The sequence below is a fragment of the Oreochromis aureus genome, linkage group 22 (genome assembly GCF_013358895.1).
Source record: "Oreochromis aureus strain Israel breed Guangdong linkage group 22, ZZ_aureus, whole genome shotgun sequence".
NCBI classification, from domain to species: domain Eukaryota; kingdom Metazoa; phylum Chordata; class Actinopteri; order Cichliformes; family Cichlidae; genus Oreochromis; species Oreochromis aureus.
The window spans coordinates 7425209-7444977 of record NC_052962.1 but is presented as its reverse complement, the minus strand read 5'-3'; the positions used below and the strand labels follow the sequence as shown (position 1 = coordinate 7444977).

The 19769-nt window shown below is 39.1% G+C and overlaps 1 protein-coding gene across 4 annotated transcripts in view; it reads right to left on the bottom strand.

Moving 5' to 3' along the window:
• trappc9 (trafficking protein particle complex subunit 9) overlaps positions 1-19769 on the bottom strand; it is a 219019-nt gene that overhangs the window by 131729 nt on the left and 67521 nt on the right. For all 4 annotated transcript variants that reach the window (XM_039605603.1, XM_031741703.2, XM_039605605.1 and 1 more), the window contains 2 exons: positions 16933-17085; positions 1053-1171 (listed from right to left, as the gene is read on the bottom strand). In XM_039605603.1, the coding sequence (XP_039461537.1) occupies positions 1053-1171; positions 16933-17085 (272 nt within the window). The remainder of the gene's footprint in view (positions 1-1052; positions 1172-16932; positions 17086-19769) is intronic.

The window sequence follows — 19769 nt, the reverse complement described above, 5'->3', positions numbered from 1 at the left end:
ATAAGTGTATATACTTAAAAGATCAAAAATCACACAAAACACAAAAAACACAAATATAATAAGCAGTTCTGCATTATGCAGTATAACCAAATCTTTACATTAAGTTAAAGTAATATAATATAAAACACAATATCCACTTTTTGTTCATCTATGATTATTTGGCCCAGTCATTTTTTCCCTTTATAAGATAATGTAAGTGCTAGAAGCTTCTGTAAAGACTTGTCTAAGTTCACCAAGTCTTAGAATATGAAAAAAGTTTTTGTTTTTTTTTCCCTCCCAACAATTAGTCATCATCCTATCAAACTTTTCAATTGAAAAGATGTGTTTGATAGCAAATCTGAACATCAAACATCAAATGTGTTTTCTCTGGATGATTCATACAGGACAGAAAGCTTTCACAGGTATTGTGACTTTCAAAGGCAACACAATGCAGTCTCCACACTTGCAGGTGTCTGCTGTGCTAGAGGTGAACCCTCAGTAACTAGACTCAGTCAGCCCGCCTATTTCTACCCTTCAGATACCCACAAGTCCTCAGTGAAACTATATCCCCCGCTGATCCTGTGCATTCTCATTCTGCCGTCTCCTTTCGCCGCTCTTTATTACCTAGTCTAATTTATTCTCCTGTTCACTCTTGCTATTTTTGTACAAAAACCCAAGATGTTCCCCTCGTGTCTACAGCTCAGATTCAATGAGCAGAGTGCAGCAGGGGCCAAGATGTATTACCATCCACATAAACGCACTGCTTCCACAGACATTTGCCGGAAAGTCTAATTGATAGTAAATTGCGCAAAACCATGCACGCAGAGTATACAGAGCTATTGGTGTGCACAGGAAGAGAGACAGAGGCAAAGTAAGAAAGTAAAGAAACTAGCCAGAGATACTTATCATTTGAGAAAAGGTGCAGTGAGATTGGACCAGGATGAAAATGGATTTTCACTAAACCATACAACAAGCCAGAAAGCACAAAAAACAGACTGTTTGCATTTTGAACTGAGCAAAGGTTTTGTTTCTCCACCCCCCCACGCACTTCAGAGAGGGTTTTATTTAGTCACCTTAATGTGGCTGTACTCAGCCTTGCTGGACTCGCTGCCGACGGGCTTGGTTTCAGCCCTGGGTTTGAGGACTTGGCGGAGGGGACTGGAGATCGGTAACCCCGTCACACTGATTCCATCTGTTGACAAAGCACAGCAAAACACAGTCAGAAAAAAAAGCAAGAAATCATTAAACTGAGGTTAGCAGAGCATTTGCATCATTTGTGGTTCGAGTATTTCTACTACTGTTGGGTATCATTATAAAATATTGTCACTCTTGAGATTCCTCCATGGAGTAGTGCTTAGAAAGCTCAGAAAGACCTAAATTAGATCTGATGCAAACCAAAACAACTGTTTAGTATTTTTAAACAGAATCTGTCTTTTGACAGACAATTCACATGACACACCATAACTCAGCATGGCAGGTCTACAATTTCAGCAGAAGCCAAAACCATTAGGAGCAACACTTAGTACTGAGACAGTTTAGAGGGGGTAGACTTTAATTAAGACACAAAAGAAAAAAAGTGCAGCTAAAACGTTAAAAGAATTAGTACCAAACTATGTGTGAATTTCCTCAAATGTAAACTGAAATCATAAAATGTATCGCTGGCTAGTAGTAGTAACTATATTTTACAGACTCTTACACAGATATATTACCTTGCCGCATCCAAGAATACAAAACATACACGACCACAGAAGTGTTTTAGCTCAATCTTGCAACGTGAGCCTGGTAGTTGGTCCAGATCGAGGTTGGCGATCACCAACAGACCAAACACACCAGGTGTGAAAACACCCCTGGTCTAATGTGTTAGCATGATTATGTTCTGTACGTGGTCTTGTGAATGAGGCCTAATTCCAATCTGACAACTATATGACCTCGACTATGTGACACACAAATTATAAAGGGGGACTCTGTTTCAGATGTATTCAGACAAAATCTTTATCTAAATCGCTCACATTTCTTCATTCTCTTTTTCTTATTATTTAGTTTAGGCAACTTACATGCTCTATAAAAAGGGAAAAAGGTGCTAATGTATGTGTGCTGCTTCCTCACTACTGGACTCTCACTTCCCTTTCTTGCTGTTAATTGGCTCCTGGTGGTCCCTCCAAATCTAAGCCCCCATCAATACTCTGCATGGGTTATTTTATAGGCTAAGTTGGTACACCTCTGATGACTGCCAGCACACAGCTAAATAAAAGTAATACATAGTTCTGGAACAGTTAGTGTAACTTGCATACATGCTCTAAGAGAACTTAATCAGGACAGCAACAATTAGCAGGAGCAGGACTTGCCTTAGGGTCAGACGAAATTAGTGGGTACCCTGAAACTAACACACAGTGATGAACCTTTATAGTTATGCTGTTCCGAAAGGTCTTGATTAATCTTTATGGTCATTCTGTAAGTTCTAGTGTGTAGTGCTGTCAACATATATTGCATTACACTGAGAGATCTAATAATTTATTTGCTCTCACTGACATAAAATCATGTGTATACACAACAGAGGCTTACCCAACGATACAAACTCTATGAGTGGACTTTAGCTGAGCCTGCTGTTATAATTTTTCTTATTAGATAGCAAACATAGTTCATCTATTATATCACAATTGCTCTACGACCTCTTCAATTTTCAAACTTTTAAATAACAGAAAATCTGAGATCACTGGGTTTATGGTACTATTTTGTGCATGAGGATATGAATGAATGATTTTATGTCCATGACCTGAGAGAAGAGGCATGGACACAGGAGCAGCTGCACAATCAGCAGCTGTGTTAGGCACCACCAGAGGGGCTGCTGCGCTTTGAACTCACTGAAACAATACACAAAAATGACGCCCACAGCTTAAGCTCTGACGTCAAAGGAATCATGTCACTCTCCGACGTCAGCAGGATAAAAAGCCCTGCAATTTCCCCCTAGAGAAGGGAAATTACCGGCCTTTGCAGCAGCTTGGGCTATTGGGTTCATGATGGACATATTCACAAACTGTCCAACTCTAAAATAGCTACATAGAAAATAGTTCAATAGAAGCACATGGAAGAGGACTTCTGTCAAAGGGACTTGCACTAAAGGATTACACTACTGTGCTGTTAGAATTCATTTAAGTGAAAATTTGGATTATGCTAAAAATACAACAACCAATAAACATGGAAATGTTGCATTTCCGACTAACAACTTGGCAGGAACAACAAATGAATATAGCCGTATCAAGTGTGAGCAGATGAGAAAAAAAATCTTTGTAAAAATAGAAAGAATTCATAAACAGTAGAAAGAACACACACAGATTTCCTTCTTGCATATTTTTTTGATCAAATAAATAAGAACAGTTTGTTCAAACACACAGTGCTTCGGGCTCTTTCGTCTCTATTTTAAATAAAGGCCTGATTCCCGTTTCGGAATGTGTTAGTAAGGACCCAGGCACTTTTTGAGAAAATTCTCAAACTAATTAATTATCCTCTGCCCACCTGCTGCAGATAAAGGGGACTTTGATCTAACCAGAGGCTTCATTTACGTACACCTACAATAACAGACTTCTGGGGCCACCTGGGGGCAACAGAAACAAGTTGAGAACACAACACTGATTTACTTTATCATCAACTTTTATCATCAAGTTTTATTGCAAACTTGTTGGAAAACAAGCTGCTTATTTACACATCTAACAGTTACACTGTTATTCATTTGGAGTCTCTTTTTTCTGACCACCTGGCAAATGAAAGACAAATAATAACTTGACTCCGGAGAAAAATATTTTTTTGCTTGACCGTGTTCAACAGCTGGTAGGTAATTGCTTCTTTCTGCAGTTTTGTGCTGAATGAGGAGCTTTTTTCCAGCCAAACAAGAAAGTTGCACCTTATTACCATGTAAAGATACTGTTGCGCTGTTTTCACTGCGTTGCCACGTAACCACAATAATATGTTTGAGGTGGGTCTAATATCGTGTTCATGCAACAAATGTCAGGTGAAATGCAACTTATGTGTGAGTAATTGTATTTTATATTACTGAAGGAAAAATAATTATCATATAATACTGAAGAAAAAAGCAGAACCAACTGTCTCCTGCAGTTATTAGAGCCAATACTGCATATTCTCCTGCAAAGCGTAGCTGCAGGACTCAGATACACGGCTACTACTGCATGAACAAAGACATGAATGATTTATCTTGCTGTAATTAACAAGCATAAGTGATATCAGACAGATATCAACTGAACTACTAAGCAGAGAATTCACGATAACAGCTGTTTAGCAGTTGGTAAAAATACCACTAGAATTAAATAACTCAATACTCGTCCACCAAAAACGGTGCTTCTGTAAATGAAAGTAACAAACGTGGTTGCCCTTTGATGTTAATATGTGGTGTTACAATGGTTACACTATGACAGCTCAAACATTAGCTATTGCAAATATATTTATATAAATGTATTTGCTATTTGTAGTTATGCACTCACTTACGCTCTTCCCTGAATTTGCTTGGCTCAACTGGTTGTTGGAGCTGTGTTGCAAACAGGGAATTTGCATACAGCCCTCTGGTGGACAGGCTAAGCCATGTCACAACCTTAACATGGCTGAAAAGCGTTACTCCCGTTTACTCCTAGGCCTTTTTTTTTTTTTTAATTATTTATTGGCCATGTCAGGTGGATAGATTGTATTCTTTTCCTGATTAAAATTTTCCAAATTAAAATTAAAAATTATTCTGGCTCCACTGCTCAATTTTAAATATCTGAATACATGACGATCCCAGTCTGAAACGAAACAAGTTTCTGGTGGTTATGATACCCTACAAATAAGTCATAACATTTGTTGTGTTTTGTTAGTTTAGTTATTACACCTATATATGTGAATATAATTAAAAATAAGCTTGTTCCCAAAACATATCTTCAAAATCCCCCAAAAAAAAAAAAAAAAAATCATCACATTGTCAACTGGCATTAACGGTTAAACCATCTTACTAAAACCCCAAACAGTCGATTCTATTCATGTCGACATAGAAACGTTTACTAAATGTTTTGCTAAAGATTCAAATCTGACTGTTTTACTGACACAGTCTCCTCTTATTAACTCATTTGCTATATCCTGCTTTTTAATAGCTTAGATGTGCATGCAGACATAAACTCGGAGTGTCGGGAAAGAACCAAAAATGACGCTTTTAGGACTTTATTAACCGAATCCACCTTTATGATACACAGCCTCTTTCAGGAGACACACATGACTTGCCGTGTCCTGTGGTAAAGTGGGACCGTGTGAGTAATGAGTGTTGTGATTAACGATGGCACCCCTCACAATCATCACCTCCTTTTTCACCCACCTTCCAATCAGCATCTGTCTCGTTGCCTAACGGCCTCAGGGAAATTCAGGTGAACTCAGCATTTTTATCACAGGCTGCCTTGCTGCCAGTGTTTAAATAGAGGGGCAAAGATTGGGAGTGTCATTTCTGAAATAAATGGAACATTATTAGCAGAGATCTAGACGTCCATGAAATGCAGTGACGATAGGTCAGCGGCACTCACCTTTACGAGGCTTTTTCCTACAAGACAAATATATCTAACAGATTTTGAAAATATGACTGTTACATTAGAATAGCTTTCAATTGGTCGTTCAGGGGAAGAACCATCAAGATAATGGAAAATGCAAGTCAAGCACTGCTGGACCCGATCCTCATTCAATATAAACTTTAACTGTTAAAGATGAACACCGCAGTGTTGATCACTGTGTTTAAAAGTGCTCTGTCACATATTGTGTATTTCAGCATAGTTGTCTTTTCTGGACATCACAATTCATGAAATTCAAACTACTGTGGCACGTTTTTTATGCAGCTGATAAACTTGTTATGATATGCTGCTCAAAATCTATGGTAATAAAACCTCACAGGATAATATAAAGTTAATTAAACTGTAGGGATATCAATCTGTGCAAGAAGTAAAAACCACTGTGAATCCATTTCACCTGTTTTAGTAAAACAATGAAAGTGACCACATGTGAACAGCAGAAGGCAAGAGCAAGACAAACCCCAGAAAAAAGTAAATGGATTTGCTGACAGCAGCCCCAGACTATTGCTCTGTCTTCATTTCTCCTGACTGATTTTTCTCTAGTTTTACTTTTTATTATGTTCTTGTCACTACTGTTAGCATGTGATGATACATGCAGGCCATTCAGGGTGCAAAGGTCATCCAGGATGGCACATCTAAACATGAAATAGTAAGGTGTGCCATGTCTCCCAGCCCAGTCCCTATCTCAAAGGTGTAGAGGACATACAAGGGTTACAATGATCTCCAGCAGGCTAGTTCCTGACCAATGTTCCTGACCAAACTATCAGAAACATGCACATGACAGCGGCATGAGGCCCTGACATCTTTTAGATGCACCTAAACTCACAGCCCTACATCCTGGATTTTGTTTGACATTTTCCAGAGAATACCAGAAATGACAGGTCCAGAGCCCAGTTCTCTTCATAGAGATGTCCACACTAAACCCACATGACAATGAAAGAAGAAAGTCAAGCTGTCAGTTGATGCCCTGAAGCTCAAGCGCACTTAAGTTTTACAGCAGGAAAATTATTTGATATACACAACAGCAAGTCCACCTCTGAATGTTTAAGTCTAGTCAAAGTCTGGACTAAAATCTGATTGTGATCCTTGAACATGCGCTTAAACAACCCATGCCTGTTCAAAAACTCTGCAATGTGGCTGAATTAAAACACTTCTGAAAAGAAGAGTGGGCAAAAATTCCTCCAGTGATATAAAAGATATAAATGAAGTTCTTGCTGCCAGGGATAGGCAGCATAGGATTTAGGGGGCAATCACTTAATGTCACACAGAGTCAGGTAGTTTTGTTTTTTTCCTCTAATAAATCACGTTATCATTTAAAAACTGTATTCTGTATTCCCTGGGATTATCTTTGTCTAATATTAAAACCTGTTTAATGATCTGAGACACACAACTGTGGCAAATATGCAAAACACTTAGAAATTAGCAGCATAGCATAGAGAAGAGCAAATAGTTTTTCACAGCAGTGTCGATAAAGGAGATGAGAATCTACATTATTAGGCTTAGGACTTACGACTTTACAACGAAAACAAAAACAGTCAGGAAAGGTTGAGGCATTGAGGGCTACCTCTGCACAACCAATATGGTAATTATATATAGTAGAATGGACACATATTCCTGTTAAATAAAAAGACCACAAGGGAGGAAATGATAATTCAAAGCTTCAGCTATGGACAGTCTTTGAGAACCATCAAACCCACAACCTGATCTCTCCTTGATCTGAGGTGGAAGGCGGGACTTTGATTAATTTTTACAAGTTGATACATCTTGTAGAATTTAGTGGAAGTAAGACTAGATGACCGTCACTAGATGATAATTTGATTTAGCTTTCCTAATCAGGCTAGTGCAGACATTTCTACTCGCCTAGAGAAATCTTCAGGGAGAGACCTTGGATCCTTCTTGTGCTTTATCTCTGCTGTTGATGGCAATGAAGACTTGTGAACAGAGCCAAGTATTATATCTGCAGCTAATTCTATTTTTAAAGGGGGCTTATAAGATATTAAAAACATTAAAACTTCTGAAAATTTAAAGTTTTCCAATTCCCTGGTTGGATCAGTAAAAGAAAATATAATCAGTGATAAGTTGTAGAGAAAAAAAAAATCATTTCTTGAGTTGTGAATAAGATTAGGGGATTGCAGTTGGTAAGGCAGTGATTGCTAATGTCATTGTTAAAAAAGTCCAAACAGGGTATTTGTGGCATCTGTGAGGTTTTTTTTATTAATTTTTTAGATTTCATCCGGTATGTTTCCATGAGTTATTTTAGTGATGTCAGACAGCCAGTCCAGGTAAAGATCTCATGTTATTAACATGTGATTGAAAACGGCTAGCAATCATGGTTGTTTCCATATTTATCAAATTTAGACATAGTAGCATAGGATTAGCATACATAGCAGTCTGACATAAAACTGCACATCAAAAATAAGTGTGCATGTCCAAACATACAAACACACAGTCAAATATACATAGTTTGACATACAGTCTTACTTACATCCCTTCATATGTACACCTCTATACACTATGAGAAGAACAAAGACCAAAATTAAAATGGAACAGAGAGATTAAAGAAAGCCTAACCTTTAAATTAGTCATTTTAAAACACCTCGATGAGTCAACCAACCTGACAGACTGAGGAAGACTGTTCCAAAGTTTAGGAGCTACAACCTCTAAAGCAGGGGTCCCAAACTCCAGGCCTCGAGGGTTTTAGATCTCACCCTGGGTCAACACACCCGAATCAAATGATTAGTTCTTTACCAGGCCTCTGGAGAACTGCGAGATATGTTGAGGAGGTAATTTAGCCATTTGAATCAGCTGTGTTGGATCATGGACACATCTAAAAACTGCAGGGCACCGGCCCTCGAGGCCTGGAGTTGGGGACCCCCCCTCTAAAGAATGGTTCCCTCTGGTTTTACCATAGGCACATGGAACAACTGAAGACCCCGATCAGACGACAAGAGAGGCCGACTGCTGGGATCAAGTCTCATAGCTCTGCTACAGCAACAAAGCCTGGGCCATGTAGGGCTTCACATGTTATTAATAACATTTTAGAATGAATCCCAAATTTCACCGGAAGTCAGTGAAGGGCAGTAAGTACAGGGATGTAGGCTACAGCTAGTTTTTGTTAGCAGCCTAGCTGCTAGTTTCTAAGCCGGGCTTACGCACTAAGGAGGACGGTGAGATGCACATATGAAGTCAGTTAAAAGCGCATAGCACACTAAAACCATCACAATCTTCACTCACTAGATTTGTCTTGTTGCGACTTCTCTCTCTTCCACAAAATTAAATTCCACTTGGGTCTCGGCTTTGATACTTTGATACATATCTTTAACATAAATAAGCATCTGAAACTGGTCTGAGCAGGACAACCGGGGAGCGTTTCAAACATGGGAGCAGATCTGGGAGCAAAACATCCCCTTTTCTTTGCTCTTTGTGTACATTACGTTAACTTTCCGATGATGCCTGTGAATTTTTTAAATACCATAAACAAAACAATCCATTATATTTTACCTTATTTGGATTGATTTTATTTTTTATAAAGCATATAAATGCCTCCACATTTAAACTAAAAAACTAATTTTAGTTAGAAATTTCAGTGTCAAAGTGACAAAGATCAGAGAATGCATGAAGTGATTAGTGATCACAGTCACTAGGATTTGATGCATAGTATATGAGCTGAAAAGAGTGGAGTTCTTTCTTTCTCCTCCCTCATGCTTTCATGAAACAGAGATCAATGTCCAACTTTGTCGAACAGTATTATTTCAGAGTAAATTCAGCTGCTATCAGCTGGAACAGATTCTGTGAGACACCTTTTCCAAAGACTGATTACTCCTGTAGCTAAACTGTGAAGGATTAAGGTGGATTTCCACATATTTTGAAGGGACATGCTTTTACAGCTTTACAATATCTGGTTACAAACCATCTATAGCAATGAGAGAAAGCAGGTTGCAAATGTTTGTAAATGCTGCTTTTATTCATCAATGATATGTATTGCCCAAGATGAGAGTTATATGGAAACCTACATAAGATTTATATCAGGAATTGATTCTTAGCATAATACCAACTCAATAAAACCTCGTGGATATTGGTCAGCTAAGCAGCAGAGGGGGTTGCTAATCCATTTCAGCCGCTTTGGTATTAATGAAATTAAGAACAGGTGCACTAGAGGGGCAACAATGAGACAACCCCCAAAATAGAAATGGATTTACAGGTGAAGGCCACTGACAGTTTTCCCTCCTCATCTTCTCTGACTTCCCCTCACTAGCTTTGATTTTGGGTAGGGTCAGTGTCACTGCTGGTAGCATGCTGTAATACCTGTGCCCTACAGAGGCTGCACGGGTAGTTCAACTCTTCCAGGATGACACATCAATATATGCCACTGCCAGAAGGTTCACTCTATATCCCAGCACAGTCTCAAGAGCATAAAGAAGATTCTAAGAGACAGCCGGTTACTTCAGGACAGCTGGACAGGATCATAGAGGACCTTCACCAATTACCAGGACTGGTATCTGCTCGTTTCTGTAACAAGGAACAATGAGCGCTGCCAGAGGCCTACAAAATTACTTCATGAGGGTGGTCTGAGGGCTAATGTCCTCTAGTGCGTCTTTTGTTCACTCCCCAGCACTGTGGAACCTGATTGGTGTTTGTCATCGAATACCAGAGTTGGCAGGTCCAGCACTGGTGCTCTGTGCTTCTCATACATGACAGCAGGCTGACACTCAAAATGTGACAGATGTGAAAAGGTCTGCAGAAGCCGTGGTGAACGTTATGCTGCCTGTAACATTCTTCAGTACGAGCCTGTTGGTGGTGGGTCAGTGGTGATCTGGGGAGGGATATCCATGCACAGACTTCTACAGACTTAGCAACGGCACCCCAACTGCCATTAGTTATTAGAATTAGAAGAGCCTACACCGGTGCAGTGAGTCCTGGGTTCCTCCTGATGAACCAGCCCGGCCTCATATGATGAGAGTCTGCAGGCAGCTCCTGGAGGATGATGGAATCAATACCAAGCTCACCTCACCAAAAATAAGTAAAAATACAACACCTCTGGGACATTATGTTTCAGCCCTTCCTGCACTTCAGACTGTCCAGGAGCTCAGTGATGGCCAGGTCCAGAGGTGGGAGGAGAACCCTCAGGACACCATCTGAGCATCTCTCAAGGTTGTCAGGCATGCATACAAGCATGTGGGTCCATTCAAACTCCGAAGTACCATTTTGTGTTGCTGCAATGAAATTTAGCCAAAATGGACTGGCCTGCTGCATCACTTTACTTTCAAGGTGTCTTTAAATTCAGCTCTCTGTAGGCTGAGCATTTCCATTTGCACCAAATGGCCTCCTTATATTCCTAACATATAACCTTGTCCATATCAGTATAGAGGTCCAGCATTATTATTTTTTTCCCTGATGTGATGTCAAAGTGTTTCTTTTACATTTTTCGATCAGTGTATTTTAACAAAGTCTTTTCTGATAGTGAGTGCTATAGGCTGATTTAGTCTGTACCTTGGAAGTAAAAACAGAAAGTTTTTGAAACAAAGATTTTCTCCAAGAAAAGAATCCGCATACTCGAGCTGTTCACAACAGCAAAAATATGAAAAGCAAAGTGTAGATGGAAAGTGTAGATTGAATAGCAGCTGTGCTGTATGATTTGACAACACAAAGTACATATAAAATCTAACATCAAAATGTCACAGGTTATTACTTTTAAAAAGGTGTTCTTAAGAGCTAAGTTAAAAGTTAAGTAATCTGAAACTAGCTACATCAGTAGGACAGCAGTGCATTCTCTCAGAGAAGTCGACTGAGGACATGCAAGAAAAAAAGAAAAATCCTTCCAGCCTCCCTCGTTCGCCTTACTATTTTCAATGGGATGATATTTTCAATGTATCATCCTTTCAGCTTGAGTCCTTTAATTCACAGTCTTCTGATGCGTTTCTGCCGTCTCTCTCTCTCTCTGACAGTTGCAAACACTGACTACGGTACAAGGTGCTGCCTTCAAAGACGGTCGCAGCATTAATGTAGACACTGACACTGTCATTAGATACGACACCCACACCATTTAACACAATAAAGCACTGTAAGTCAAGGCCCATTACTCCTGAGTGATGACATCACTTCCATTTGATCCTGTGTTATGATTTTGTGGTTTTGAGCTGGACTCAGAATGAGAGATAAGCCTGTCTGAGGATAAACACTGAGGGTCAACCTGTTTTGAATGTTACCTCTGTTTCCCGTGACATAATTTAACCCACTGATCTCAGCTCAAACACTACACACCGAGTGCCACGTGGACAGTTAGCTAGCAGGCCGACTTTCTCCGCACTGTACATAAAGAAAGGGGTTAATTAACACAATGCACGTAATTGTGTACAGTTGCATTAAGTAACAACATACAAGCAGTGCGCACACCACGTCTCTGACCACACACTGAGTTTGTCTTCATATTTCATGTGGGCAAAGTAAAGGAAAGTTTCCATGTGTCCACATTCGTATTCATCCACCTGCTCACAGCCATCTTCAGCTTTTGTTATTGCAGTTTTTATCAACTCTATATTCATTCAGGACTGATTGTGTTGACCTACTTGGTGCCAAGGACAATGAATATTTATAACAGAGAAATTTCAATTAAATGGATCGGTAACAATGGGCATCTTTTTGCTTTCATTTTTTTTTTTAAATCTTATTAAATTTGATTTGTTGTTGTAATTGCTTTTGACACAGGATACTCGAACAGTTGGTCACATGCATTTCTTCAGATTAGATTTTTTTTAGCTGGCTAAACATTCAAGAAACTGCTAGAAAATATGGGTACTCATTTTTAATAAAAACTACAACACACTTACATTTGATTAGCTAGAAAAGTGGCTGTCTATCCAAAGTGTAAAAGACCCTATCATCTAACTTTTACAAGAGGACAAACGTGTCTTTCGAAATAGTGATCCAGTGCCCTTCACAACATACTGAATACTAATCATCCCTGTTTGTTCGTTTCACAAAGAGAGTATGACATTTAGGGTCATCTTGAAAGAAAGGTAGATATGAAATGTAAAAGTGAGAGTAGAGGTTAAATGTGACATGACATTTGGACATTTTATGAAAGTTTGATCTTATTTAACCCTGAAGAAGAGGTCAGTCCGAAGTAATGTGATATTAGGAATTAGGGCTGCACAATTAATCGTTAGAAAATCGCGATCTCAATTCATACTTATGTGCGATCTCATTTCCAAATGACAACAAATTTTTAAAAAAAAGAGAAAAAAAAGATGACGATTGTGCTCCATTTTGATCCGGGACATAATCTGCATGAAAACAAGCGCTCACTCTTCCTGCGCAACAAATGACAAGGGCGGAGCCTTATACCACGTGATACAGAAGCCAGCTGGCTGCTAAAATTGGCAGGGATAAAACAACGGAGAGCACGTGAGAGATGACGAAGCAGTAAAGGCCAAGAAAGTGACAGGAGAAAATTCGTCCCGGTCAACCACGCAAACATCAATAACGGGAACCTTATACAGCGCTTCCCCATACCCGTCGAACTCCCGCAGGCACAAAGAAATTACGGAGGCTATCACTTATCACCTGTCTAAAGATATGGCTCCCATCAACACTGTGCAAAACGAGGGATTTAGGAAAATGATCAACACCCTAGACAAATGCTACACAGTGCCGTCCCACAACTACTTTTCAAATGTTGCACTGCTCTATACTATACACAGTGTCGAAACAACGGTGGAGACGGAATTACAAGCAGTTCAACATTTTATGCAACAACAAAATGTGAGACATTTATTGTTTTTATGTTCATTTATTGTTTTTATGTTCAGTCTCAACTGTTACGAAGTTGATGTGCAGTTAATAAGTGCAATAAATATTTATATTGGAAAAGAAAATCGTGAGAGAATCGTGATCTCAATCCTAAGCAAAAAAATCGTGATTCTCATTTTATGCAAAATCGTGCAGCCCTATTAGGAATCCACATATATCATTCCCTATAATACAAACAATGGCAGTAAAAACTGTTTTAAACAGATCTATATAGTATATATATACACACTATATAGTAACATTAAAACTTTTAACACTAATAACCTTCAGATCAATCATAGACCTTGAAGCAGAGGTCAGAGGTCAAATGTAACTTGATATTTAAAATTTTTAAACATTACTTCATATGTGTTTACAATAAACACCACATTTGTAAGAATCATAGCTTTTAAGTTAGAGTAACAACGATTTTTTGCCAGTTTTCAACCAATAAATCAATAAGTTGACCTTGAAGACCTCGTGGATGTAAGGCACAGAGTGGCTGTGGAAAACACCAAAACAGAAAATGGCTCGATGGTTTTCTGGCACGTTTTTTCAATAATAAATGTAAAAAGAGTGCTGCCATGTAGAAGATCGCATATTTCAGCAATTCAGTATTGTTTTTGGTCTTTGCAGATCAACACATTGTTTATATGAGCAGTGCCGTTTTTTTTGTGGATTTTATTTCTTAGTGCTAGACACTAATTCATGTCATCTTGAAATGCCAAATCATAACAAAAGGGTAGATTATTGCTCAATAATTTACCACAAATGGTATTTAAGCCATTGCTTGGGGACAGAAAAACTTTGGAAAGAAATAAGAACGCCTGTGACGATCAATATCATCGTCAATAATGTTTCACTCAAACATTTCCTTTTGAGAGGTAATATGCATTTGTTCTATACATCACAAAACAACTGCATAAATAGCCAAGTAACTTATTCCCTCTGGGCAAGATACTTGAGCCAAGTTGCCTCTGACAAAATAAGGACTTGTCCATACATGGCAGAATTAAAATGTATGTGTCACCATATGCGTTGGCTAAGCAATACAATTAAACTGTTGCTGAATGTAGCAGTTGTGCCAAAGATAATCAAGGTTTTACAGTTTAATTAGCAAAGATGGCAGAACTTCCATAATCTGTAAACCTTCACAATCCTCCACGGAGCACAGACACAAAAAACTAAATCTTTCTGCAAAGCAAGTTCATCAGTATGTTAACACAGCATTATTAATGTGACTCCATTACATAGCATCAAATGTGTTTAATAAAAACGGCATCCCATAGCGTCACTATAATAACTGCTTTTTATAGCAGAAAACATGTCTTATCTCCTTATTTCAGGGCCTCAATTATTGCTCAGCTAATTAAAACATTAAAGCAGTGTCGCTTAAATGACCTCATGAGGCGAGTTGGCACTGGAGCTGAGATAAACATGCAGCATTGTACGCGTTTACTTTCCCTGTCATTTGAATTTACGTGCAATTACACGCAAACACACCAAGAAAAATACCCTGTGCTCCACGAGCAGGTCCGTATTGATCGTTCATTAATATTCATCAGCCCATAGAGTCTGTAGTAAAGAGGTTCAACAGTGTGAAGAGAGCTTGGGAATGAGACAGGAAAGAAAGAAGGCTGGGCATGAACTATGAGAGGCTAGGAGGAGGAACACAATGAATGAGCTTCGAGGTAGGGGAGAAGGTCAGACTATTTTTTTTAAAGCAGAAATAAGAATTAGAAGAGAGGAAATCCAAGCGAGGAAACTAAAAGCTCGGAGGGAAATGGAGGTGTGGAGACCTTGAGACCTCCATCCTATTACTGCAGAATCTTAAATAAGGCAGGCAGAATGCCTGGAACAAGAACACTCCTTGTACAGCAGCACATGAACACTCATCAGCAATCAATATGTACATAATTTGAGACAGATAGTTCAAAGATGACTTTACTATATTCTACTGCAGGGCTAGCACTCAAAATGATTATCTTACTGATCACCAGTTTAGTTCAGCGATTGCTTTGTCTATAAAATGGAAGGAAATAGGCTAAATGTACTTGTGCAATGACAGCAAACAGAAAAGAAGAAAGCTCCTGTATTTGAAAAGGTAAATCCATCATTTTTTTTTAAACACCAACAATTATTCAAAATTTCTGTCAGCTACTGTTCCGTCTATTGTTTCAACACCACTCCACTGAAAGACAAATGCAAAAGTAACCATCGGTAGAGAAGTTTCAATCAAGACACTTGACATTATTACAGAAACCATCCATTTTCTTAAATGACTATGCAACTTACTGTGACAGGGGGCTGGAGCTTTTCCCAGCTGTCATTAAGCAATTCAGAGTCATTTTACAATCATTAGCTGAACCAATATGTGTGTTTCTGCACTGAGAAAAGCGGGGCACCTGGAGGAAACCTACAGAGACACAATCCCACACAGAAAGGCCTCAGCTGACCTGCAGGTTCGAGCCAGGAACCTTTTTTCCTGTGAGGTGAGAGCACTAATCCATGTCTTATTACTACAGAAGCCTTTTTTTAAAAATATTCATGGTTAGCTTATAAATATGTTACGATACGCAAGCAGAGATATACAGACCTGAAAATTTAGCCAGACTGATACTGGGGTTTACAAAGCTCAATTACGATCTGATTCTTTTATTTTTATTTGACTCCACTGTATAGGTGGCTGCGGTTCAAAAGGCAGAGCAGGTCATCTACTAATCGGAGGGTTGCGAGTTCAATCTCTGGCAAGAGGCTGAACCCAGAGTGTCTCCTGATGCATTCATCACAGTGCAAATGTGTGTGAACGTTAGACAGAAAGCACTTGGACATATAAAGAAGCACTTGAATGGATGAATGAGGCATGCTGTGCTTTGAGTGGTAGAAAAGCGCAAAATAAGAACCACTAATTACCACTAACTGTGCAGTTTTTGGGCCGGGGTTCTGTTTTTTGTTTTTTTAAATAGCCCAACAGCTCCGCAGCATTTTGGATCATTTTTAATGATGAAGTTAAAGATACACTAGTGATGCCAACATAGACCAAAAATAAAGTTTAATGATTTCTTAAAATAAGATAATACAACTATTGAACCATTTACTACAAATTTAATTTCCCGTGGTAAATATAAGACTAATATTGCCATAGTTAAAGCAGTTTTCAATGTTTAGTTCCAGTAGCTTATTAAAAATATGTCGTGTTATTTAGTGCTTAGTCTGTTTAAGAGGGTAATCGTGAATTAGAATGATATCAGCACAGACTGGTCAGGACAGGTGACAAACTTGATTGAACCTTTTTTTTTATGTTATTTATGCTTCTTTTTATTTAGTTTTGTTTTTTCTAATGAGCATCAAACATACCTGTCTGGCATGCCTAGTTGCACTTGCACACAAACATACATCTCGATAAAGGTTGAAATGTTAAAATCTCTAATGTTGTAGTACCTAAATATTGATAAATAAGTACTAACCTGTAAACCTTGATGATTATTTTCACCTATAGATTGTAACCTTATAGTAAACAGGAAACAGTCAACTGCAGTTTTCATCTTTAGTGCTGAATTATGAGAGCGCTCACCATCGTTGAGGTCCTGCAGCAGGTTTTCCTGGCCGGAGAAGTCGAGCTTGACTTTGATGTTGACAGTCAGTGTCACAGACTGGCCCGGCTTTAGAGGCAGGTGAGACAATGCCTCATCCAACTCCCAGCTCAGAAATTCCCCAAACACTTTTTCTGCAAACACACAAAAGAAACATAAAGGATCGGTGAAACAAAGAAATATCGGAAAACAAATGCCAAGGAATTTCCCACTGGGATACAAGGTGGCAAGACGTGGATGCAAAAGTATTTGGTCAAAGTAAACAGAGACGTGCATGGAGCCATTTGAATGCAGCTTGCGCAAATGTGTGCTTAACAGAGCACTTGTTGGTGTGTGTGTGTGTTTTGTTCAAGACGATGGAAAGAAACAGCATCTGAGGGGCATCTGATTTACCTGCCTCAGGCTGCACCATACAAGGTGTTACCATCACATTTCTTCTGCAGTAAGCTTTCAAGAGCAACAAAGCCGCTGATGGATCTTTTACACACCAGTCTCTCGGTGCCCGTCACTATACCTGATGCTCTAATTTATGCCACAAACCCCTGCTACCTGCGAAAAATGGCTCAGCTGCATCCACTTCAGACAGAAGCGCCAAATGAATGATACATCACCTGAATAAAAGCATGTGTTCTGTCTGTGCAGGTGAGCCTCTCCTGCTCTGAGGGATTGGAGGAACAGCAAGCAGGCTGGGTTTAACATGCACTCACAGAATAAGGTGATATGCAAGCTCGCTGCAAGAACAACGGTTTACAGTTCCCTGCTTGATTCATAAGCAAAGCATGTAAAAACCCTCTAAGAGGATGTGAACAGAGGCAGCATTAAATAAAGATTTTGTGAATAACGCTCCGCTTTAAATATTCATAAACTCAGAGCTTTTTGCAGTGAATTAAAGGAGAGGGGGGAAAAAGCGAGGCAAGGAGATGAAGTAAATGAAATGGGAAAGGGGAGGGGGGGGGGGGGGCTATTTATTTAAATATGCAACATCAGGCCCCACATTTCTACAGGTAAACAGCTATGATTGTGGATGATGTCATCACACTCTTTGATTACAAGTCACAAGAATAGCAGCAGAAATGAGGCCTGTCTGAGCTGCAATAGGGCGAGAGTACAGGTCACCAGCGCAACGCAGAGCTAATTTAAAAAGCCATGTAATCAATAACACCACTGTGAAGGTTTTATTGTTCGGCTGTGTTGGGTTAAAGATGCGCTATACATTAGAATTTTAAAGAGATTTATGAATATCATTTTCAATTTTAAAATAAACATCAAGCTAATGCTCAATTTGCATAATTCTTCTGAAAAACCAATCATACTTCAAATTAAGATTAAAAATCTCTAGCTTAATAAAATCAGTAGCTAGACACATTTCTCACCATCAAGTCTGTCTGTAGATTCAAGAGCTGTGTTTCTCTGAGCCACTGTGCTGGGTGATTCTGCTATGGAGCTATCCTTTGTTGATGACCAGATCTTTTTTTAATGAACCATCACCAATACATTTAAAAAAAAAACCTCACAGGACATAATGCAGTCCTGTTGATTCATATTTGATCATCTGCCTTCACCCTTCTCTGTGTAACTGTTTTTGAGAGCTGAAGCAACAAGTGTTAAGAATTATAATAGTTGCAGTGACTAACTTTGATTGCAAGGTGATGGGAGGCAACCTGTCTCCAAACAATTGCGGCCCGACTCTGCCTGCAATCCCTCTCAGGCTGCCCAGAGGTTGTCATGTAATTGCTGTCCAATTTACACAACCCATTGCGGTCAGTCTGAGTCAGTCTACGCCGATGAGCCTGTGTCTCGCTACAACTCAACCAGTTGACAACTGGCTGTATTCTATATGATAATATATGAAATATGAAAGTGAGTGGAGGAATTTCACATCTGTGAGGTTCTGACTGGACACCGAATGTAAGTAATATGAATTCCTGTGTATGTAGACATTCATCACAGTTAATCACCATATCATCACAAACAGTTTGCATGGAATTGCTAACTTGATCTCATTCAAACACAAACTGAGAGCTGATTAACTCCATCTTATTATGTTTTTTTCCCTCTTGATTCAGCAAAGTTGCTTTGAAAATACCAACTGAATGTGAACGATCCTTGGCTTAAAAGCAACTATTGTCCAAGTAATTTTCAGACCATCACAAACATTTTGGTCATGCACTGGTCTCCAACTACTGTGTTCGCTAATGTGACTACAGCATAAAGTAGGAAAATGACAGCTGTTTCCTGTCCTCCTTATATGCTCTGTATAGTTTGACGCAGCTTCTGTTTAAAAAAAAAAAAAATCTTGTGAAATTGCAAGCATTGTCTTGAGTGACTGTGATCAGCTGCACTGGCCCCATCAAAACCAGAACATGGGTTAGGTGACCCTAGTACTCCGAACAGGGAGTCATCCTGATGGAGTCAAATGACAAAGAAACACAGAGGCAGCCGACAGCAGCTCTGCTCATGGTAACACAGTCACTGGAGCATTAATAATCCCGTTTACCTTTCATGTTACAGGCTGTGCAGACAAAAGCATTTCATCCTTGTGAGACATGAATTTGTACAGAAGTGTTTCTGAAAGACGACTGAAATGAAGTTTATATCTAAAGAGCAGCAATGAAGTTGCAGTGATGAATGAAAGGTCTGACACCAGTTTATTTTCTGCTATTAAGAAACGATTCAGTTTATGTTTATGCTTATTTAAATCTAATACAATAAATTGCTGCCTTTGTTATCTATATAGTCGTATGAATATATATTTATTTCTGGGAAAATGGCGCGGTCTCATATTCCAAGATGGCTGCGTGCGCGGTGCAGCAGAAAG